Genomic DNA, 24,457 nt, shown 5'->3' with positions numbered 1-24,457 from the left:
ACACCACTCATCCAGTCATTTTGTTTGCATTTATACAGATTCAAATATGGAAGTAACATATCCTAACCAGTGAGCTACAGTTTCTCAGAACCTTCCAATTATTGTTGATAGTGTCATCAAATCAATATTAACAAAGTACCGTTAATAAATACATGCAATGAATACAATGCAAATAATTAATACAAATGATTACAAACTTATAAATATGTTAGAAGAGACTTCTTTTGTGACCAATGTCCCTCATAAAGAAATTATTAAACATCTCTAAGAAAATAATTTACATTCAAGAATTTATCTTTGCATTTCTTCTTAGTCCCCATAAAATTCACTCCTAGAAATGTTAAGTGGTTTTCTGCATTGAATTGAGTCTTAGGAGAAAATAGAAAATTATCAGCAGAAAGAACAGCCTGAAAAATGGCATTGCTTCCAGAAATCACCTGGCCACTTGCAAGCATCCAAGCTGTTCTGCTTGTGTGAGCTTAGAATGGGAGTGGCTGGAAGAGACAGGATTGGAGAGTTGAATAGAGCCGGACTGTGAAGTCCTTGCCTTGGCTAACAGTCTCAACCTTGCTATAAATGGAAGACTCCAAGGGCTTCATGTCTGAAAAGCTGAATTTGTCTGTAAAGTAGGAACAAGTTCATCTTGGGATATAGGAAGCAATTTTGAGGAGTAAAAAAAAAAACTCATCAAGGACACATTTTAAAAAATGCTGAGTAGTAATATGTGCCCAGTAGAAGACAGTGAATTGGGAGAAGCTAATTCATTAACCATGATGGTTTTTCTAGCTACAAGGGAGAAAGAGAGAGGACGTGGTTAGGCTGATGCAAGGCGTAAGTGCAGTAGCTGGGATGCAGCTGAGGGTGGGGGCCAGGGGAGCCTGGGGATGCTGGCAAGCATGACTGCAGTGACCCACATGAGAAATCTCTTCTTCTTGTGGCAAAATTACAGTGCCAAAAAATAACCAAATATCTTTTCATTTCATACACATCTGAAAGAGAAAGCACTTGAGCATTTCTGTCTTGTACTCTTCAGAAGCAAAAAGCACAGAAACCAGATGTAGGCCAACCCCTTCACTAAGCTCCAAAGATAGAACCTTGCTCTTTAAATGACATTGTAATAAGCGAAGAGGTACAGCTTGATTCACTCAGGCTTTCAGCTATTTTATAGCACTATTAACACAAATTATTCCTTTTTGGCTTCGTGAAAATGCAGAAGATATTTGGTGTCTCAATATCCCATTTCAGTTTGACAATATTTAATGAGTTATTGAGAAGGTTTCAACTGTCTATCCATCTGCACGTTTTAGAAATCTGAGAGAAAAAACAAGTTTCTGAAATTAGATTTTTTTAATCATACATACAATAATGAAAATGATGTTATAACAAAGGTCTAGCTAGTATGTTCTTGATAATTTGATTCTGAAAAAAATGCCCTCTTAAAATCTTCTTGCCAAAGTTTTGGGTGATCACATCAAGATACTTTACATTCTTTAGTAATAAAAAGCATGTATGTCTTTTGCTAGATAAACACATGATTTCTTATGCTAATAGTGACACTTCTTGCTGTAGACCCAAGTTATTTACTATGTTTAGCAATGTGGGATCTGAGAGTTATTTCCTTCAATTATTACTAGTGTCAATTTAAAATTTAAAAAATACATATGATAACAAGAGATGTAAATAATCAAACAAAAAAGAATAAATATAAACATAACTTTTTAGTCACTAAAATTATTGAATTTAAAATGCATCTTATGATGAATTTTAACCATGGTTTATAGAAGTACCTGAAGGAAGTACATAGCAATAGGTTATAAAGTCCACAGATCAGCTTTAAACCTGAAAACCCACAACTTTGGATTGCTGACAAAGAAAAACAATTACTTGAAATCAAGAAAAATACAAATAGAAAATCTTAAATTTATTATATTCTTTGGATAAACTAAAGGATTCAGAAAAGTGAGATTTAGGCATCATTCTTACATCAAATTTTTAACAATGATAAACAGGCCTTAGAATTTTTTAGTTTTTTTAATGTTTCTGGAATGTGCTACCATTGAGTTAATACAGTGAAAATATAATTGAGAACCACAACAATATGATTCCGCCTGTTTTAAACACATTCTTGTTCTGTCGGGCACATCCCAAACCTGCTGGAAAGCTGCTTCCCTGAAAGATGAATTTCCTACCTCTTCCTACAGCATGCACAACAGAAGGGCCATATCCTCGGATCTGGAAGCCAAGTCCATCAGCTGAATCTGGAATTTTCACTGTCCTAAATTGATCAGAAAATAAGGTAAAATGAAGTGCAAGAATCAAAACTGGCTAAAATAATCATCATGTACACCTTCACACTTCTCAAAAAATACATATTGACGATCTACAGTGCGAAAGATGTTGGGCTAGAAATCCTTGGAGACTAACGTGGTCCCCAACCTCATGCAATATAGAGTTTCTAAACTGAACACAGTCATTACATAGTAAAGCCTGAAAAAGGAACATTGGGGTGTAGTGGCTTGATCACTGCTCACTGCAGCCTCAATCTCTCTGTCCCAGTGATCCTCCCATCTCAGCCTCCCAAATGACTGGGACTACAGGCACCAGGTGACACCATGCTTGTTTATTTTACCTTATATTTTTCATAAACACAGGGTCTCCTACATTGCTCAAGCTCGTCTTAAATGACTAGACTCAAGTGATCCTCCAGCCTCAGCCTCCCAAAGTGCTGGGATGACAGGTGTGAGCCACCACACCTGCTTAAATCTACCCTTGAATCTTCATGTAGTCAGTTTGCAGCCAGATAACTTGGATAAGCTCCTTAACTACTCTGACACAGAAAATTTCACAGAAAGATAAGAGTGTTAAAAGTTATTTTGCAGGGTATCTGTGGCAATGAAAAAGAAATAATCTTGGTAAGGTGCCCTGTGCTGTGCTATGAGCTACGCAGGTGCTTAATAAAACAGAAACTTTTCTCTTTAGTTTACTGTTACAAAGAAAAAAAGAGGGACCTATAAAATTCTTTATAAAAATTAATATAACAGAAATACAGAGTTAATACATTTCTACCTATTGGAAGCTTTATCAAAGAACAGGGAAGAGCTAGTTATAAAGAACAGATCTGTCAAACATGGTATCAAAATATTTTAAGAAAATGATTCACTTTGGTATTTACACAATGAATGTTTAAAAGAATAATACATCAGAAGACAAATGTGAATAAGAGAAGAAATCATTCCAATGAATCTACATCAAAAAAAAAAAAAGATTACGAAGAGATGGAAAACTTGAGTAAGCTGCCACGGCAAACCAGTCAGGGGTGTCCAATTTGGCACTCATAAATAAGATACTCCACAGAAGAAAGCCAGAAATCAGATAGCAACAATGAAAAGCACAGAGCTCAAGATGCGAGGGAACATCATAACAATACGAGTATGATATTGCAGCCGGGAACAAAAAGAAATGAATACAATGCAATAAATTGTGATAGATAGCCCTTGATGCCCAAGATACAAACGTGTTTCCCAAAAGATGAGTTAATCATAAAATAAATGTCAGCAGCACTTCAAGGGCATATTAAACACAGTCTGAAGGCAGATACAGCAGGATTTAACTGCAGCTTATGAAATCACTGTGGGAGAGAGTTTGAGAAAAACCAAGGGTTCAAACACTTCAGAAAGCCATAGGCCACATTTAGGCCTAAGGTAGACAGGCTGGCACTGCAATCTCAAATATAACCTAGGCAGGCATTCAGGGATAGAAATGAAGATTTTCTGCCCTCAGAAAACTTGAGAGTATTATTATAATTTAGGTTATACACTATGAAGTTATCTGTATGTATGTGGGATCGAGGTCACAGAATTAATGTATCCTTTATCCTTAATTAAATAGTTTTTGGTGTACAGGGCTGTATTCATTTCCTTTGAATAACACATAGTTATCAGTGTTTGTCAAAGTTACACTTGAAAATGAAAGATAACTGACCAAAGAAAGAAAAAGGGAATGAATACATATTCTGGTGAGTCTGAAACAAAAACAGAAGCAGTTCATGCTTCCATATATCACAAATGAGAGTTCACTTCTGCTGAAACAACATAGAACTTTCAGGCCATGGTGAATTATTGTTGCTTTTGGATTTTGAGTAATTCACAGTGGCCTCTCAATCTTTCTGAGCAAGGTTTTTCTATACTTCTAACATTGTTATGGAAGGCTGACTCTGATATTTAAGAGAATTATTACTTTTTCCTTAATCAAAATTGTACAAAATAACATGACATGCATTTTGGTCCAAATTTTGGAACCCCTCTAGTTAAATGATCTTTAGAGAATATGTTTCCCTGGTGAGAACATTATATTCCCTATTAAAAATGAATTACGTTTATACAAGAGGGATGTTCTATTTCCTACAGAAAATAAGTGTACTAAATTATCTGCTACAAAGTCTTTTGAAAAATCCCTTGATGTTATCAAGTATGAAGTATAGCTAGAATCAAAAGAAAATTCTTTTGCATTTACCTCTCATATTTTTCCCTTTTCCTCAAAAATAGGATACTAGTTAAATTCCAAGAAGCTATTGTAAGAAAATATGACAGTGATTTACAGAACTCATACATCAGAATAAGGACATAAAGGAAAAGTTATTTATTTCAAACAAACTTTTAAAAATTAGTATGCTATCTTGAAAAAAAATGAGTATGCTATACAATGTAAAATATGCTCTTGATATAATAAAGTAGCAATGAAACATAAGATGAGAAGACAACAGCATCATATACAACATCACTGGGCACTTACTATGTACTGGATACTTCACTAAGTTCTTTACAAACCTAGTTTTATTCAACATTCTTTGCAGTTCCATGGCACAGGTACTCTTATCCCCATTTTATGGATGAGGACGTGAAGTTATACACTTAGCTAGCAAGTAGTGGAAGAGAAGCTTGAATCTGGAATCTAGAGTTCTAGACACAGCGCAACAAACACTAAGAAGAGTCAGAAGACACAGATTCCTATTCTGCTCATCTAGCAACTAAGTCTACGACTGAGGATTTGCTCCTATTTACTCAATTTTGAAGTTGATGGCCTCGAAGTCTCTAACTGTTGCAATGTCTCTGAGCAGTGGACCAGTATTTGTAGTTTTAAATCGGCGGGAGGCGGGGGCGGCGGGGGGGGGGGGGGGGTCCCTAGGGAGACCTAATGATTGCTTTGAATGCTACTCCCTTATTCCTTTCCAGTCTGTCTTCTTCCTTTTAAATGCCCTCAAAGTGTCAGGAGGTGGGCAACCAGGACAGTCTTCTCCTAGGCAGAGTTGAATAAAGGGAGAGGAACAGACCATAACAAGGTTCAGAGGGAAGACACTGCTGTGCTTCTTTGCTGCCCTCTAGCCCAGTCTTCCTAGGAAGGCTTCCTAGGAAGACTGGGCTAGAGGGCAGCAAAGTACCTGATTGTGTATACATGTACCAATACTTTAAAAACTTCAGTTAATACTTAATTTCAAAAGAATAACAATGGCTATTTATGGGTGATATTGTAAGGAAAAAATATGTCTCCCTTTAGAAGCATTTATATTCTCTACATTTTCTATAATAAACATAAACTTTTTTCTAATCATAGGTAGATAATAGAATTTTTTAAAGAAATGGACAAGTTACTAAGCACATGCAAGCATGGATTATCTTACAGTCTTTTGGCATCTCTTATGAGTGTTGAATTACAAATGGTATCTAACCACTTGACAGCACCAGAAATTCTTATAGCCGAACATGGAGAAACACAGTTCTTTATTCTCAAATGTTCTACTAGTTTAGTTTTCTTCACTCGTAGTAAAATCCAGTTCAACCCAGACCAGGAAAATTTGGGGAGCAAAAGAAAAGCATTATTTCTACTAAAACTACAGGATTCAAGTAACACTTATTTTAGCGTTACTTTTCCCATCATCTGTAAACCAGTATTAGTGATACTGGTGAGGTTCAAATGTTCCAAGCAATGAGATGCTTAATTCTAAGCATTTACTTAGTTATCTTTGCTGTTTTACTTATCTATGTATAACTTTAAAAAAAAAATCACACATAAATCATACAACTTACTCTCTTGGCTTCGTGCTCACAAGAACTCTTAGAGGTTTTCTGCTGTTTAAACACGATTTCAGGAAGCAGTCCACTTCACTGAAAGGTCTCATAAAAACTAGGTCTCCATTAATAGCAAAAATCTTTTTCCCGACTTCCATGCCAGCCATCTAAGAGAGAAATTACAAAAAATAAGTCAAAGTATATTTTAATAAGAAATTTGAGTTTTTCACAAAATCAGAATATGAAAACTTTCAGAGCTTAGAGAGTTTGACATTTTAACACACCTGCAGTGTTTTTATACAAATTTACAAAGCAGAACTGTGGATGAGATAACACGGTTATCATTCTCTTTAGCCTAGTTTTAAATCTGAACACAGAACTTTACCAAAATTATCCCCATTTCCCTCCCTGATTTAACATCATACTCCTCTCTTCTGTTATATTTCACTGTTCTTTAGCTTATTTCATCCTTTTAACTATAATCAAATTCCAGGTTAGTTTTTTTACTGTGTTTTCCATGTATAGCCAATTAACTCAGAAAGTGTCAACTTCTGTATCTACATCAATGACACCCAAATATGCATCTCTAGTCTGACATAGTTCAAATGGCAAGGGAGAAAGGGAGCCTGGAATCCAAAGAAGAGAGCTCCAACCAGCAGAGCTGTCAACAGTGCAAGCTGCTGAAAAGAGGACAAGGAAGATATTATCCCTCCACACCAACCAGCATGCACTTCTCAACCAGCCTTACTGCCTAAAAACTACCTGCTGTTTTGGTTGTCAGCTAAATGATGAAAACCTGAGAGGGGGCATTTTATTAGCGGCATAGTCAGATGCAGCTGTGCTCTAAGACCATCCTCTGAAAACGCCTGGGAGAAACTATTTCCTTCTCATAGACAATTACTACAAATGGTCATTAGTTGGCCAGGTCCACTAACAGTGCATACGATCAGAGTTATTTTGTTTGAAATTAGTGTGCTGTACAGAAAGCTTTGTCTTGCATGAACTTGTGTTTTGATAAAACAGAGACCTTTGGCATTAGCAGGTAGGAGGATGGGTGGCAGTTTACCACTAACTTTAAACAGGTTCAAATGTAAATACCATACTTCGTTAATTTTCATATTCATTAAAGATCTAAATATTGAGAAGTTTGCTTGAGGATTAAGTATCTTCCACCCAGGGGCACCAAGGTGAGGACACTTTAAACTAGATATACTTGGGCTATAGCACTGAAAAGTAGGGTCTATGAGGGTGGGGGATTTTGTGTCTTGTTTGTTGCTATATTCCCAGAGCCTGGAACACTGCTGAGTATATAACAGGCACTAAATGAGTATTTCTGAATGAATGAATTAATTAATTAATGAACAAATGATCAGGAGCTTTTTGTTTAAAAGGCTGGCAAAATTGCCGGGTGCAGTGGCTCATGCCTGTAATCCCAGAACTTTGGAAGGCTGAGGTGGGCAGATCACTTGAGGTCAGGAGTTTGAGACCAGCCTGACCAACATAGTAAAACCCATCTCTATTAAAAAGAAAAAAAAAATCAGCTGGGCCTCATGGCATGGGCCTGTAATCCCAGCTACTCTGGAGGCTGAGGCAGGAGAATCACTTTAACTCAGAAGGCAGAGGTTGCAGTGCAGTGAGCCAAGATCACACCACTGCACTCTAGCCTGGGTGACAGAGGGAGATTTTGTCTCAAAAAAAAAAAGAGGCTGATGAAGTGAGAGAACATCAGGGGCATTAATCCAATGAGAAAACATGTCCTTCAGTGATGAAAGTTATACTCATACAAAAGAGTGTCAACGGTGATGGGAAAACAGAAGACACGACTCTTGACAGAAAGGAAGAACCATCTGCCATGCATAATACAGTGCTACCCTATGCAGTCTCCGTGGGGCTCCAGGTTGGAGTCTGTGATTAGTGAAGCTCCAGGAACAAAGAATGAGCCACTTGGCCTCCAAGTAGGTCAAGAAATTCACAGTTGAAGAGCTCTAGAACAGGGGTCCCCACTCCTCAGGCTGCGGACCAGTATGGGTCCAAGGTCTGACAGGAACCAGACGCGCAGCAGGAGGTGAGCGGCGGGCGAGTGAGCTCTACCTCCTGTCAGATCAGTGGTGGCATTAGATTCTCATAGGAGCGTGAACCCTACTGTGAACTGAGCATGCGGGGGATCTACGTTGACCACTCCTTATGACACTCTAATGCCTGATGATCTAAGGAGCTACAGTTTCATCCCCAAACCATCCCCCACCCTCCGCCCGTGGAAAAATTGTCTTCCACGAAACCAGTCCCTGGAACCAAGAAGGTTGGGGACGGCTGCTATAGAATACCCACCATCTCCCAGCCCCTATTATCCCCGAGTGGCCAGACAGGACTCAGCTGCTGCTAATCCCAAAGGTATTCAGTAGAACCTGTGAGTAAGATTATCCAGAGACATTATGTTCAATACGGATAATTTCAAGGCTGATTATCTTTAAAGGCAGATTTCAGTTTGTTTAGAATTTCTCTATTTTTATGTCATGACAACACATTTAAATTAAATTCTAATTTACATTACCTCAGCATTAGATCCCCTTTCTACCAACTTTATTATTGGAACTTTATTTTTGTCTTCTAGCCCAAAGCCATAGCTGCCTTCATTGGATTTAATCTGAAATGCAAAATATTAACATTATTGATAAAGCAACTATGAAAAAAAGTACAAGTCTAACAGAGCGAAGTAAGGTGCAGCACCATCAAACATGTTTAACGCAGTCTTCTGCTAGTGTCTATAACCAAGAAGAAAACTTATATAACATGTCAATAAACTTACCAATAATGACTTAGCTATAACATTTTCCACAACTTTTAAGTCATGTTTCATAAGTCGATGTTTCATATTTGATCCTTCCATTTCCTCATCCGAAAAAAACCGGAAAAGTAGGGGTTCATCTTTGAATTCGCTTTTTTCAAGGACTACAGAAAAACAGAGATTCAAATTATTTCAGCTAATTCAAAAATCGAACTCATTTTCAATAGCAGTGACATTTATAAATTAATACCTGCACCCACAATCTCAATTTTATACTCCTAGGACTAGTTACATACACAAGTAGCCCTGGGTTTGGTTTTGTTTTTTTTCTATTTCTTTCTATAATTTTGAGCCAATGTCTCCTTTTAATTACTTTTACCTACAGGATTTTGAATTTTTTTTTATTATACTTTAAGTTCTAGGGTACATGTGCATAACGTGCAGGTTTGTTACATATGTATACTTGTGCCATGTTGGTGTGCTGCACCCATCAACTCGTCAGCACCCATCAACTAGTCATTTACATCAGGTATAACTCCTGAATTTTTTAAAAACAAATAGTATTTCTTCTAAGGCTGACTTTTTAAAATTTAACCAAGTCCTTCGCTTTCCAGATTAAAATCCAAATTTAAATAAAAGATTATAATGAATCAAAAAATGCATGCATCCCAAACATATAAATTTATGGTGTTTTCAATTTGTAGTAAACATTTTAAGCATGTTTTTAATATCCCACACAATTATGGGAAAATTCAAGTGGGTTAAGTGTTGCCTTCTGTGTGTGAACAACTCCCATTGTGTTCACTTTTGTTCCAACACTTCAAACCAGAAATATGTCTTCTGGGTGAAATGTGATTTTAGTTTCCACGAATTCGTGTTTCTTTTCTGTTTAAAAGCAATATTCTCAAATAACATTATTTCTAAAAGGTCTGGTTTTTCCCCCTTATCTGAACATTAGTATTTTCCCCCAAATCCCCTAAGATTCTTGGAATGCACTGATGAAATAAAGTTTATGTTTTGTTAGTATTTTTAAAAGTAAGGCTAAATACTGATACGAAAAATTTGTATTCAGTGAGATCCTGACAGCTGTCAAAATACTTTACAAAAAAAAATTCTCTATTTCTTATTTATCTGTCCTTAATACCTTGAAGGTTGATTCATTGAGCCAGAGACTAAAAGAAAGTGATCCCAGGGCACAGTAGAAAAAGTTAGGTTTTGTGATCAGAAGGCCTGAGTTTAAATTCCAGGTCTGGAAGTGAGATAAGAAAGTTACTTAATCCCTCTGAGTTTCAGTTTCCTCATCTGTAAAGTGGGAGCAATAAAATCTTCTACATATTGTCGCATAAAACCAAAATGAGGTAATAACTATAAATAACTTGGCATATAGTAAGCAGTCAAAAGGGACAGCTATTTGGTTTCATTATTTTTACAGAGTTCCAACAAATAATTGTTGACTGCATGAATGGCTTTATTGATCTTTGGTTGAAGGACTGGATGGCAACATGAGTTAACAAATAAAATTATCAACCACAAATTTAAAAAACAACAGAAGCCATAACTAGCAATAGAAGTGAGAATCTATTTTATTGTTATTATTTTACATTTTTGTAGAGATGGGATCTTGCTATATTGTCCAGGCTGGTCTTGAACTCCTGGGCTCAAGCAATCCTCCCACCTTGGCCTCCCAAAGTGCTGAGATTACAGACATGAGCCACTGCGCCTAGCTCAGAACCTATTTTAGATTGACTTAATGATCTAAGCATTTTCCCAAAGCTCACTCAACGTTTCTGCTACAGCTGTTTCCCTCCACCAAACTGTCTTTTAAAAGGAGCATGATAGGGCATCAACAAAGCCAGGCATGAGCCACACTGTTCATGCTTTACCCACAGACTTTTGTATGAAAAACTTTTGATGTAACTTAACATTTTGTAATAAACTCTCAGATAAAATTACTGTGTGTTGGTCCTTTACTTTAATGAAAAAAATTGAAACTTTTGCAGGTTTTCAGCTTGATATTATAGGTGTAATCCCCTAACATGATGTAATTTCTTCCATTCATAGTTTGTTCTTCAAGGACCAATATTTCTCCAGGACAACCCATAGAGTGATCTGGAGATAGTGAAACAGGATGGAATTTCCCCCCAAAAAATGATAACCATGGATCTTCTCAAAATCACTGTAACCTTTGCTGTACTTCCTTATTCATAAAAATGTAAAGATATTCTGAAAGTAACTGACAAATAGGTATAAGTGCTATCAAATATATGTTTATAAGCATATTATATTAATAATTTAAAAGAGGCCAGGCATAGTGGCTCACACCTATAGTCCCAACACTTTGGGAGGCTGAGGCAGGCAGATCACTTGAGGTCAGGAGATCGAGACCAGCCTGGCTTGGTGAAACTCTGTCTCTACCAAAAAATACAAAAATTAGTTAGATGTGGTGGCATGCACCTGTAGTCCCAGCTACTCCGGAGGCTGAGGTGGGAGAACCACTTCAACCCACGAGGCAGAGGTTGTAGTGAGCTGAGATCACACCACTGCACTCTAGCCTGGGTGACAGTGAGACCCTGTCTCAAAAAAAAAAGAAAAGAAAAGAGATGACTGTTTGGGTTGGGTTTATGGATCCTATACGATGTTACAAATAGGAAAAGCTTACTCTCATTACCCTGATAAATCTAAGAACTTTATTTAAAAATTCTTGTTTGATGACTTACTTGAAGTCACCCCAGGGCACAACAGAAAGAGGTTTTGTGATGACTTACTTGAAATCATCAGACAAGAAAGAAAATTAACATTTAGTTACCAAAAATAATTTTTTCCTAGAGACCTATAATTTTGTTCTCTGAGGTAATTTTAACAATTTTTTCTTAAAAATAACAGTAAATAGTCAACCACATATGCTGTCATTTAGTCATTCTAATATATACTGGCATTCAAAATAAAACCACAAGTCTAATCTGAAATAGTCTCAAAGAGGTTTACAAGCTTAAAAACAAAACAAAACAGAAAAACTTCTAACTCAAGTCATTGCTCCTCTAGAATCAGCATAGGCTAGAAAAATAGGATAGAAGTCATGGCAATGGGTAGATAACAGCAATTAGACATAGGCATGGCACCAGCAGTGAAACCGAATGCAGTTGTGATGACCCAACCTGAACCCATAGCAAGACCCAGACAGTCTTGCTGGCTTATCTCCAAACGACCTCACTGCAGCACTGGGTGTTCCAGTATCCTAAGAACCAAAGTGATGAAATACATCTGTAAGCTCCCAGGGTAAAAAATCCCTACCATGGTGCATAAATCCATTGTCACAGAGTCCAACGCCAAATATCATTGCCTCTTCTCTGGTGCGGCAATCTCCCTGTTAACCGAAAAAGCACTATGGGAGTTAACAGGCAACTAAAGGCTTTATGGCTGCTTTGCTCCATTTAACATTCCCAGCACCAAATTCAGACAAAGCTTCGCTTGTAAAGCATGCATTGCTTTATAAGACCAAATGCATCTAATTGTTACAGAACATCCAATCGATTATGAAAACATTTTCTTTTGGCATTAAGTAAAACAAAGATTTAATATTTCTTGAAAAACAAATATACTTTATTATACACAAAACTACATAAGTAACAAAAATTTATTGCTACTGTAAATGATGGCTGTTATTTCTTAGATTCGATTTCTTAGATTTTGTATTCCAATTATGCAACAGGGAAATATCCTGTAAATTGACAACACACTAATTAAACAATCATTATGTATGATCTCAGTCACTAACCATTCCCTTCCACCAAATGGCCTTGCCCTCTGAGGACCCCTGAAGAAACCTATATTAATACGATGACCTGTAAGACCTCACGAGTAAATCGTTTGGCTGAACTAGCAAATACAAGCTTCTCTTTCATTATTTTGCCAAAAAAAAAAAAATTAGATCATTTAACTGAATCCAATAGCCCAAAGCAACCTTCTTCTTTTGGTTTTTATTTAGAAAACATCTATTTTATTTCTTTAAGTATGGATCCGTGTATATGAACACGCGTGTGTGTGTGTGTGTGTGTGTGTGTGTGACCTTAGAGTTGTATTGTCACAGTTTAAGAAGCTTTTTTCTCACATATTATCTCATTTTTCCCCAATTCTATCTTTTAGCACTTAGGTATATTAGCAAATCTATTCTCTCCTCTCTGCCTTCTATTCCATTTCTATTGTCAATACCCTCATATGGTGTTTCTTCCTCTCTCTTCAAAATTACCATAATTTTTTCTGGACTCTTTCTAACATATGCTGTTAAACAATTAAACTTTTTTTAAAAAAAGATAGAGTCTCACTTTGTCGCTCAGGCTGGAATGCAGTGGCTTGATTTCGACTCACTGCAACCTCCGCCTCCCTGGTTCAAGTGATTCTCCCACCTCAGCCTCCTGAGTAGCTGAGATTACCAGTGCATGCCACCACACCCGGCTAAGTTTTGTATTTTTAGTAGAGATGGGCTTTCATCATGTTGGCCAGGCTGGTCTCAAACTCCTTACCTCAGGTGATCCAACCGCTTCAGCCTCCCAAAGTGCTGGGATTACAGGTGTGAGCCACTGTGCCTGGCCAGAATTAAACTTTCGTACACAGAAAGCTTGGTTCCAAAACTTCAAACAGACTGTTCTTTTGGAATAATAATGTACAAAAATTCTCTGTTGGGCTTTTAAAACGTTCCATATCTTGGTTTTATGCTTCTTCTCCAGCTTCACTCTCCAAAGCTCAACTCCATACCTCATGCTGTAGGCAACTTGGCCTCCCTGCTGTTGCCTGAAGTCAGTGCTCATTCTTCTGCTTTCACTCATGTAATTGTTCATAGCTGCAATGCCCTTCTCTTTACCCTCCACTCACTCACATTCTACCTGTCTATCAAGGAGCAAAATAAGGGTCCTACCTCATGTTGTGACAAATCCAACCCTCACTAATCCTCCTAAGAACTACCAAAACACTTATAATCTGTAACTTCAGACTCTGCATCTGGCCTTCTTCAAAAATCGAGCTGTTTTGTAATTTTTATGCGTTCATTCGAAAGATAGTTATTTTTTCTACATATTGTGCCAAGTGATAGAAAAAAAATATTAAACCACTCAAGCACAAAATAATTCCCTGCTCTGAAGTAATTCAAATCTAGGGTAGGATTTGGTCATTAAAAGGTAAGTACCTTACTAATAACCAATTTAATCCATATTCCCAATGAGGCCGACATACCTGGGGATCTGGGACCACAGAAGGTGACCCTGAGCCTAGGCTAGATAGAGGATCTGGCAAGGCTTCTTGGGGGAGATGACGCTGCAGCAGAGCCTTAGAGGGTACATGAAATTTAGCCCAACTGACCAACATCACTTGAAGGCAGAAATCATGACTGCTTCCTGCTTTGTTTGTGTATTCCATCATCAAAGCAGTTGCTCAAACATTAAACTTACAAGAAAAGCTTGTTTAATAATCACTGACATTTGATTGCTTTATTTGATTAATTATTCAAATGAAACACTGACCAGACTAATATTATTCAACATAATGGTATAAAAAACATAGCCTAACATGTTCTGGATTTCCTGTGCTTTTTCAAAATCCTACTTGTGCCATACCATATGGACCTGGTGAGCGTTTAGAAAAAGCACAGTAAGATGGCATGGATGTGAAGAAGCAAGGCATTATTTAATTATGAACTATGAGTGACCCAAACCCAAATCACAATGTACAGGAATTGAATGATGTTTTAAAGGTACATTACTGTACATGCCAAGTAAGAATTTAACTTTGTGAAATAGGGTATTTTATTATAAACCATTATACTATAATAAAAGCAGTGCAACAGTGAATGAAAAATGTATTCAGAAAAATACAACACTCATTTTGTTTTCCAAGATGACATCGCACAATATATTGCAGAATAAGAGAAAAACTATAGGATCTAGAATATACTCCAATCATAGTAGAGCCAGTTTTTTCACTCTGTGTTCTAAAACCGTCCAAATCAATTCAGTGTCTTGGTTCATACTGGAAATTCAGTATTATCATTACAGAGTCTTGGTAGAAAGAGACCCTTTGAAAACAAAAAAGTAACAAACAAACAAAAAAAGCCTCTTCTTCGTGTTAGATTAGGAACTTTAACTTGTTGTTCTCTTATCCTTCCATTACTATTTCTGCCTTTTCCAAGGCAACCTATGTGGTCCTAATCTGAAGTAAGCAATCAGAGTTGATTATGTTGATACTTACATTAGGATGTTTTACAATATTAGAATCATAAAGTTTCAGTGATAGAAAAGAGATGATATGTACTGTTATTGCAGTAAGCAGTAAACAGTTGTAAAAACTAAAATCCATAGAGATTGAGTGACTTGTTTAAGTTTTTATAACTAGTTACTAGCAGAGCTGGCATCAGACACTAGGCTGTGTGAGTCCCAACCAATGCAATTTCTATTATGCACAATTTCTGCAGACATTGTCATAATAAATCACAAAGAAAAACTGATGAAAAAAAAATTGCTGCTGGGCGTGGTAGTTCACAACTGTAATCCGAGCCCTCTGGGAGGCTGAGGCAGGTGGATCACTTGAGGTCAGGAGTTCTAGCCGCCTGGCCAACATGGTGAAACCCTGTCTCTACTGAAAATACAAAAATTAGCCAGGTGTAGGGGTGCACACCTGTAATCCCAGCTACTCGAGAAGCTGTGGTAGGAGAATTGCTTGAACCCCAGAGGCAAAAGTTGCAGTGAGCCAAGATTGCGCCACTGCACTCCAGCCCAGGCAACAAAGTGAGACTCGTCTGAAAAAAAAAAAAAAAAAAAGGTCGGGCGCAACATTTATATTAATTAGAAAAATGAGTATATTCTTCTGTTAACCCTTGGAAAGAAAAAGAAAAAGTGCCAAAAACAAGTTGATACCTGATTTCCTGAGCTAGAACTTTACAGGTTTACTCAGCATCAGTTTTTGCTTCAAATACATTTTTTTAAAGTTTCTCACATAATCAACACATCATACAAGTTCACATGAATTCTAGAACTGTATAATTTCTATGTGTAAGTCCAACTCCAATAATGAATATAGAAACCAATTCGAATGACACACATTGACCACAGTGTTATGAAAGGCTCTGATGCTAGAAAAGCCACTGAAAATATAAATTGATGTTTTATCTAAAGGTAATTGCCAATATTTAAACTTTTGAATATTTGAATAATTTATAGTTGAATGTCTGTTATGATGGACTGGATGCCCTAATTTGTTTTACTTAAAAGCAAATGACATTTTCTCAATTCTAGTAGTCAGCATCTAAATCGTGAGATGCAGGCCAACAATAACAACAATAAATTCCTTTCTTTTTTAAAATGGACACAGGCAGATATTAAAGTTCATTATCAAAACACAATTATTTTCTAAAAGGGAAAAAGGCACAGGGAGATTAGAATAACTTGCTAACATTAATAAACAGATACTTTAAAACAAAGTGTAAAAACATATAAAAATTGTAGTAAATGAGCATAGCTATTCTTCAGATTCTCAAATTAGTGTTTTTTGATGGATATCATCTGATATTTTAAAAATAGGAATATCTTCCTTTTGAGAAACAGGATAACATAAAAGTGAAGTTTGAGGACTCTAAAATCAGATTATCTAGGTTCAAATCCTAACTCTGTTTACTATTAGCTGTATGTACTTATTTTTTTAAATACCTGCTTCAGATGAAAAAGAGTAAACATACTAATTCCCATACTCAAAGTTTAAAGCAGCAACAAGTGAAACTCAGCAACTTCTATTTGTCTATTTACCTGTGCAATTAACCAGTCTATCAGTTTGTTGGCCATGACCACAGATTTGTAGGTCCTTAAATGGTAATCTTTATCTCTACAAAGGAAAAAATAAAAACAAACAAAAAAACAAAAATTAAGCAAGGGAATACGTGAGCAGAAGAAAATATTTTCATTTAGTATCAGTATGCAACAGAAAAGTTTACCATTGTAACCTGAGTTAATTGCCCAAATTATATGCAAATAAGAGAAGTTTATTATGCATGTAGAACACCTGAAAAATCCTCCACCAGCTTATACTAAGAGAAGATACCCACAATGTTACCAAAACAGGACATCTCTTCTTTCACATTTTCTTATATCCAAATAGATTATTACTGCTGTATTAGCTGGAAATAATTTAGTTGGAAATATAGTAAGTCCACACTTAACACTGTGGATAGGTTCTTGGAAACTACGCCTTTAAGTGAAATGAAATACTGGATGCTGCAGAAACCTAACTCTTATTTACATCAATTAGCCTGTGGCAAAACTGGTTTCATTATACATCATTTCACTTAAAGTTGCAGGTTCCAGGAACCTATTGATGACATTAAGTGAGAACTTGCTGTACAAAATCGTATTAATAAAGTAATAATAAAACAGAATTTCTTCTCCTTAAATCACAATAGATTATACTAAAACTCTCAAAATCTGTAAAGAAATGCCTTTTATTCCTGCTCCTGAAAGCTCCAGGAAGGCTGGATTTGCACTACAGTATTATTCACACAGCTCTGCTGTAGTGTAAAACAAGCAGTTCTGTCCTGAAGTAGACACACTGAGAACTTGTTATTCTTTCTGCCTGATCAGTTCACGGACATAGTGATACCACATCCCTGGAGAACCAAGAGGATCACTGGCTCTCCACCTCAGACTCTCCGTTCAGTAGATTTCCCAGAACTGAGAAACTATTCGAAGTTCCATTAGATACCAGCCAAATTTCATGATCAGAACTGAATACCCAAGGGCAGAAATTTATAATTCATTTATTTTCCAGACCTGGATCATAAAAGAATGAAAAAGTGACAGTCTTTATAAAATGTTAAAAATTCCAAACTGCGAAAGATTTGAAGTGACTAATAATTACTAGTTATGTTCATTGTTCTTTAAATCTGTCTCCATGTTTCTCACACCTCATCACCCGTTTCATCGTGGTTTCCATAAGTATCGTAAGAAGAAAAAGTGTAGTCTATTACAGACCACATGCGAGTCTGCGGTTCTTCATGCTAAGTAACTTTTCCTTTTACAAGCTGAGTTCACGCATATTAAAAGCATGACTATCATACATTCCTTCTGTTTTATGGGTTTTTCCCATAAATTTTCTCTTGACAACTCAAAAACAATTGTCATTTTTAGCCAAAGAAAAATTCCTCATCAGCTCTTACAGATGCAGCTTTCTTGATAAGAAATCTCATATGGCTAAAACATATTTTCAGAACACATTTTTGCCCATATAAAACCTACATATACACAGGTTACATGGTGCATTAAACATTCTTGTTTTCTCTTAGTTTAGCAGAAAAGAATTTTTAAGCACCCAACTGCTATTGAGTTAACTACTTAATATTAAGTTATCCAAAATATTTATGGGTATCTATGACAGAATTACGGCAGAGTCAATAAATATTTATTCCTTTTCACCTTTTTTCCAGTTTGTGAAGCCTAGTTGTGAAGGTAGATAGGACACTTTCAGGATTTGTGGGTAAGATCCTGTTTTCTCCTCCAGGACCTGCAAACAGTGTGTTCTCTATGCAGTATAAGTGGGCATTCCAATACACTTAGCAACATCTGGAATCTTTATTTTTTTAAACTCTGCATTTTCTTGGAATTACAAACCAAAATGAAAAATAGAAACACTAAACATTTGGATTTTATAGCCAAGATTGAAAAGCATTTTTATCTATTCTGAAAATGGTACATGCATATTTTGTTGTGGACTATGATTTAGTCAGTAAATTCCAAATAATATTTGATCATTTCCAATTAGTTTAACATTCTATCAGTTAAGGTATATCAGTGTACATTGCAAAAGTACAATTTCCTGAAGATCTCCTCTGTTAGTCATCCTAATACAAACCTCAAAGTTTTCTATTGTCTTTCTAAAGAGATAAACTAAAAATTAATCCTGATTCCTCTTTTAAAACAAGTGTGTCTCTTCAGAAGGAAAAACATGATAAAGAATAAAATTATAAAATTATACTTATTAACGTCAAAATAATTCTTAATTTCCAAGTACAAGATCTTTTCTTGGGGGAAAAAAAGATTATGAGGAGGAAATATTATAAAATAAAATCCATATTCAATATTTGATTATGCAATTTAATTTTAAAAGTTAATATACACAAGTAATAATAATGACAAATATGTAAACAGTATTTCCAAATCCTCTCCCAACCAATCAACTTTTATTTATTAAATATTAACTGAAAGTGGATTATTTCAAGTGTATAATTTACTATGAACTAATGGCAAAATAATTTTAGAAATCATAATAAAGAGTGGAAAACACTGTATAATTAGAATCTCAAGAAAATGTAGGGATATTTTACAATAAATTATTCCTTAAAATAATATTTTAAAGTAAAATTTTCACTTTTGGGGGAAAAAAAAAAACAAGGCAACAAGTTCTAGCTGAGTAATATTTACCTAAAACACAGTACAAATATTTCCATTTAAGCTTCCCAGAACTTAAAAACCAGACTCACCTTATCACTGGAGTAAAAAGGCTATGAAGACGACAATATAATCTTACACCCTATGTAAAATAAAGATATATCAATAACGAGTGAGATCACCCCAAGGGACACACACATCAATGAAATTTTGAAGTAACAAATTAATTCACTATCAATATTTGAGAATCATCACAAAATCTAAACCAATTTAAAAATTATTCAAATGTCATGATACATCATAAAATAATATTATTTATATCATTAAAAATAGGATTAAAATTATGCTATAAATTCCTCATATATGACATACACATATACAAAGGTTTTTCTAAATTATTTTTCATAAAATATAAAATTTCTAATGTAAACAAAATATACCAATACAGTAATACATCTATAATACTTGTTCATCATATATCAATAAAGTATTGTCAACTGTACAAAAAACTGGCATTACATTTATTTTACACATTTGTATTTTTTTTAATTCAAGTAGTTTGACAACATGTTGCCACATGTGAAAGAGTGCTCAATGGATATAACCTTGTGAGTGATGCAGCAGTACTACTATCATTTAGAATTAGGTAAGAGAATGAAAAAATAATTGAACATTAGAATTCTTGAAATACCAAAAATAAATGAAGAGACTTGCTTGTAATATAGTCGAATTTTCTAAACTAGAAAAATCTTGTATGTTTCTCAACTACCTTTGATCTTTGTGAAGAATGGCAACATGCATTCTAACATTGGAGAGGTTAAGGGAGAGGTCGTTACCTTTGAAATCACATCCTGCATCTCATTTCTTGGATAAAATGTTCCATCATCATAGCGAAATCTATATAACATCTGTTCTGGTTTGAACTGATGTTTATCAGTAACTAAGAATATAGAAACACTATATTAAAATAATGATACTCTAAAAGGGGCAGATAAACAGCAAATAAATTTATTAAATATGTATTTCCAAATACTAAAACATCTAGTTTTACAAAAAGCTTTTCTAACACAGCAATACCAATCCAGTATTGTAACAGCAAGATTCATGACAATATTTTGTTTAAAATATTACAATTTCCATACAACGATTTGAGAAATAAATTGACGTTTGTCACATTCAACTAGCATAATATATGTATTTATATATGTACATGAGTATATAGTATGTATAAAGGTATACACAGTGTGTACATTTATATAAAAATATGATTTTGTGTTTTCTGTTTCTTCACAATGCTACAAAGCTGAGCAAAAAGTGCTCTTCAAAGAGCAGATACTTAAACTAGTGCATTGTGATTTGATTCTCAGTCCTACAAATGAATTTTACCATGTATCTGTTTTATCACACTGTAATCAGGCCAAGACCACACACACACCAATCTTGACCATTTATCCTGTGTTTGGACCTCCAGAGTAGCTTAAATTAATTTAGTATCTAACCAATGCCAACATTGTAACTGTTCTTACATTAAGAATTGCTTTCAAATGTCAATGTTTTTTCTTATTGGAAAACAAGAGTGTTCATTCTTCATTACCATCCTCAAGATAAGACTTTTGTATTCATAAAGACTCCTATTCCCAGGACCTGATGCTTTCACTGATGAATTCTACCAAATATTTAAAGAAGAATTAATGCCAATCCTTCTCAGACTCTTCCAAAAATAAAAGATAAAGGAACATTTCCAAAACTTATATTACAAGGCCAGATATGAATACTATAAGAAAATAAAATTATAGACCAATATCACTGATGAACATGGATGCCAAAATCCTAAACAAAATACTATCCAATCAAGTTCAATAGCACAATAAAATGATCATATACCATGATCAAGTGGGATTTATCCCTGAGAACTAAGGGTAGTTCAACATACGCAAATGAATAATTATGATGCATCACATTAACAGAATAAAAGATAAAAATTATATGATGATCTCAATAGAAGCAGAAAAAGCATTAGTCAAAATTCAACGTCCTTTCATAATGAAAGGTCTCAACAAATTTGGCATAGATGAAATGCACCTCAGCATAACAGAGATCATATATGACAAGCCTACAGCTAACATAATACTCAATGGCCAAAAGCTGAAAGCTTTTTCTCTAGAATAAGAAAAAGATACCTACTTTCTCTACTTCTGTTCAACATAGTATTAGAAGTCCTAGCCAGAGCAATTAGGGGAGAAAAAGAAATAAAGGACATTCAATTGGAAAGAAGCAAAATTGTCTCTATTTGTAGGTGGCATGGTCTTATATATAGAAAACCATATAAATTCCACCAAAAACTAATTCAGTAAACTTGCAGGATACAAAGTCAACATTTAAAAAATCAGTAGTGTCTTCATATACTAACAATGCACTATGGAGAAAAGAAATTTTAAAAATGATCTCATTTAAAATGGAATCAAAAAATAAGATATAACACTTAGGAATAACACAAGAAGGTGAAAGATCTGTACACTGAAAACTATAAACCACTGATGAAAGAAATTAAAGAAAACACAAATAAATGGTAAGAAATCCCATGTTCATGGAAGGGAAGAATTAATTTTGTTAAAATGTCCCCGCTACTCAAAGCCATCTACAGATTCAATGTGATTTCTATCAAGATTCCAAAGGCATTTTTCACAGAAATAGAAAAAACAATCCTAAAATCTGTGTGGAAGCACAAAAGACCCACAATAGCCAAAGTAACTTTGAATAAAAGGAACAAAGCTAAAGGCATGACATTACTGACTTCAGACTCTGCTACAAAGCCATAGTGATAAAAACAGCATGGTACTGGATAAAAGCAGACATGTAAACCAATGGAACAGAATAGAGATCAGATCCCAGAAATAATTTCAGATTTATGGTCACATAAATCTGATCTCCCACAAAGGTGCCAAGAATATACAATGGAGGAAGATAGTCTCTTCAATAAATGATGTTGGGAAAACTAGATATCTACATGCAAAATAAATAAATTATTTATTAATTATTAATAATATAATTAATATTACTATATTACATGCTATATTAATGATATAATAAATATAACAATATAATTAATATAATTTAATGATATTATTTAATTATTATAAATGGGACCCTTTATCTCACACCACATATAAAAATAAATTCAAAATGGACTAAAGACTTAAACATATGATGTAACACTATAAAACTACTAGAAGAAAAGATTAGGGAACAGCTTCTTGACATTTGTCTTGGCAATAATTTTTTGGAGAGGACCCCAAAAGTATAGGCAACAAAAGCAAAAACAGACAAATAAAAATAGACAAATGCAATTGCATCAAACTAAAAAGTGTATGCACAGCAATTGAAAGAATCAATAAAATTAAAAGACAATCTATGGAATAGGAAAAATATTTTCAAACCATATATTCAATAGGAGGCAAATATTCAAAACATATAAGAAATTAATTCAATTCAATACCAAAATTACAAATAACCCAATTAAAAATGGGTGAAGAACCTAAATAAATACTTCTCAAAAAAAGAAATAAAGATGCCCAACAGGCATATGAAAAGTTGTTCAACATCTCTAATCATCCAGGGAAATGCAAATCAAAACTATAATAAGATATAACCTCACACCTCTTGGGATGGCTATTATCAAAAACACAGAAGTGTTGGTGAGGAGGTGGAGAAAAGGAAACCCTTGTACACTGTTGGTAGAGATGTAAATTCATACAGCCATTTTGGAAAACAGTACGAAAATTCCTCAAAAAGCTAACAATGGAACTACCATATGACCCAGCAATTTTACTTTTGGGTTTGTAATTCAAAGGAAATAAAATCAATGTGTCAAAGAGATATCTGCATCCCCATGTTCACTGCAGCATTACTCACAATATCATGATAAGAAATCAGCCTAAGTTTCCATGGATGGATGAATGGATAGATAGAGAAAATACAATATACTGTATTGCAAACTTGAAAATTGATAAGAGAGTAGATCTTAAATGCTCTCACCACAAAAAAAGCGATAACTATGTGAGGTGATTAATACACTAATTAGCTTGATTGTGGTGATCATTTCACAATTTACACATATTTCAAAACATTTTGTATACCATAAATATTTGTCAATTATACCTCCATAAAACTGGGAGGAAGGGGAGGGAATCTCCAACTAAATCTCTACGTTTTCTCTTTTTCAGGCTAAGCTGTTTTATATACTGTCTAATAAAAAATGTCTGTTTTAGAAAGTAAAAACCTCAAAGTAAAAGTCAAAGAGTTTATATTTAAATGTTTTCTTTACAGGGAATGCAACATTTGCCGAAAAGATAATTTGCTGCAAAGAGCTGTATTTTTATGATTAGATGAAAGACTTTGACCTTTATTTTTTGCTAGAAATGTTGAAAGAGGAAAGAAAGTTGTCAGAATTCTCATTAACTACATTTGATGCATCCAGAAGAAAGTCAAAAGACTTGTTAACACACATAAACACACACATACATATGTGAAGTTTCAGCTCTTTTATCCCAGCCTATCCAAACGTTCTACATGGCTTATGACCATAAATTGTTTAAAAAAAAAAATACAATACAGCTTTTTGGTATCTTTTCCCCAAGCCAAGTCATACGTAAAACAGACTGTATGAAAGAAATATAAAATCAAGAGAAATACTGTGAAACTCTACAACATGTTTTAAGATCAGAGTTTTTTTCTACTAGGCAATCTACCTATTCCCATTTTTATCCCTTAATAATCATTGAAATAGATTGTCTTGATATTCCAGAATTCAAGAAGTTGAACCCAAATGTTTTTGCCACAATGAAACAAGTGGTAGTCTAACCTATTTGACAGGGAGAGCTTAGCTGTAAGGCAAATGCTTGTGCCTTTGATAACGAATCTTGGGTTAATCTCAACTCTTAGCTGTTGCCTTAGAAAAACCCTGAACTGTTCTGCATTCGAATTTACTCTCCCAATTTATCTAGCATGGAAAATGGGTGTATAAACTACAGTTCAGGTCCTCTAGTGAAGAAACTTGCTTAACTCAATCTTTTAAATAATTGTGTGAGAGAACCAGGGGTGTAGTGCAAATGTTTAACAATTGGCTCTCTAGGTGGTGAAGGTGGGGGGAGTAGAGGAAAAGTTCTGATTTGCGGCATTTGCCCGTTTCT

At 34.9% G+C, this 24,457-nt stretch overlaps 1 protein-coding gene across 2 annotated transcripts in view; it reads right to left on the bottom strand.

Annotated features, from left to right (window-relative positions):
• PREX2 (phosphatidylinositol-3,4,5-trisphosphate dependent Rac exchange factor 2) overlaps positions 1–24,457 on the bottom strand; it is a 286,976-nt gene that overhangs the window by 153,796 nt on the left and 108,723 nt on the right. For both annotated transcript variants that reach the window (XM_023222397.3, XM_023222398.2), the window contains exons 12-19: positions 20,105–20,208; positions 19,361–19,410; positions 16,638–16,713; positions 12,142–12,214; positions 8,872–9,014; positions 8,617–8,709; positions 6,084–6,232; positions 2,190–2,275 (exon numbers count right to left, since the gene is read on the bottom strand). In XM_023222397.3, the coding sequence (XP_023078165.1) occupies positions 2,190–2,275; positions 6,084–6,232; positions 8,617–8,709; positions 8,872–9,014; positions 12,142–12,214; positions 16,638–16,713; positions 19,361–19,410; positions 20,105–20,208 (774 nt within the window). The remainder of the gene's footprint in view (positions 1–2,189; positions 2,276–6,083; positions 6,233–8,616; positions 8,710–8,871; positions 9,015–12,141; positions 12,215–16,637; positions 16,714–19,360; positions 19,411–20,104; positions 20,209–24,457) is intronic.

This window comes from Piliocolobus tephrosceles, chromosome 7 (assembly GCF_002776525.5).
Source record: "Piliocolobus tephrosceles isolate RC106 chromosome 7, ASM277652v3, whole genome shotgun sequence".
Lineage (NCBI taxonomy): Eukaryota > Metazoa > Chordata > Mammalia > Primates > Cercopithecidae > Piliocolobus > Piliocolobus tephrosceles.
Note: the sequence above shows the minus strand (reverse complement) of the source record. Positions and strands in the feature narration are given on the sequence as shown.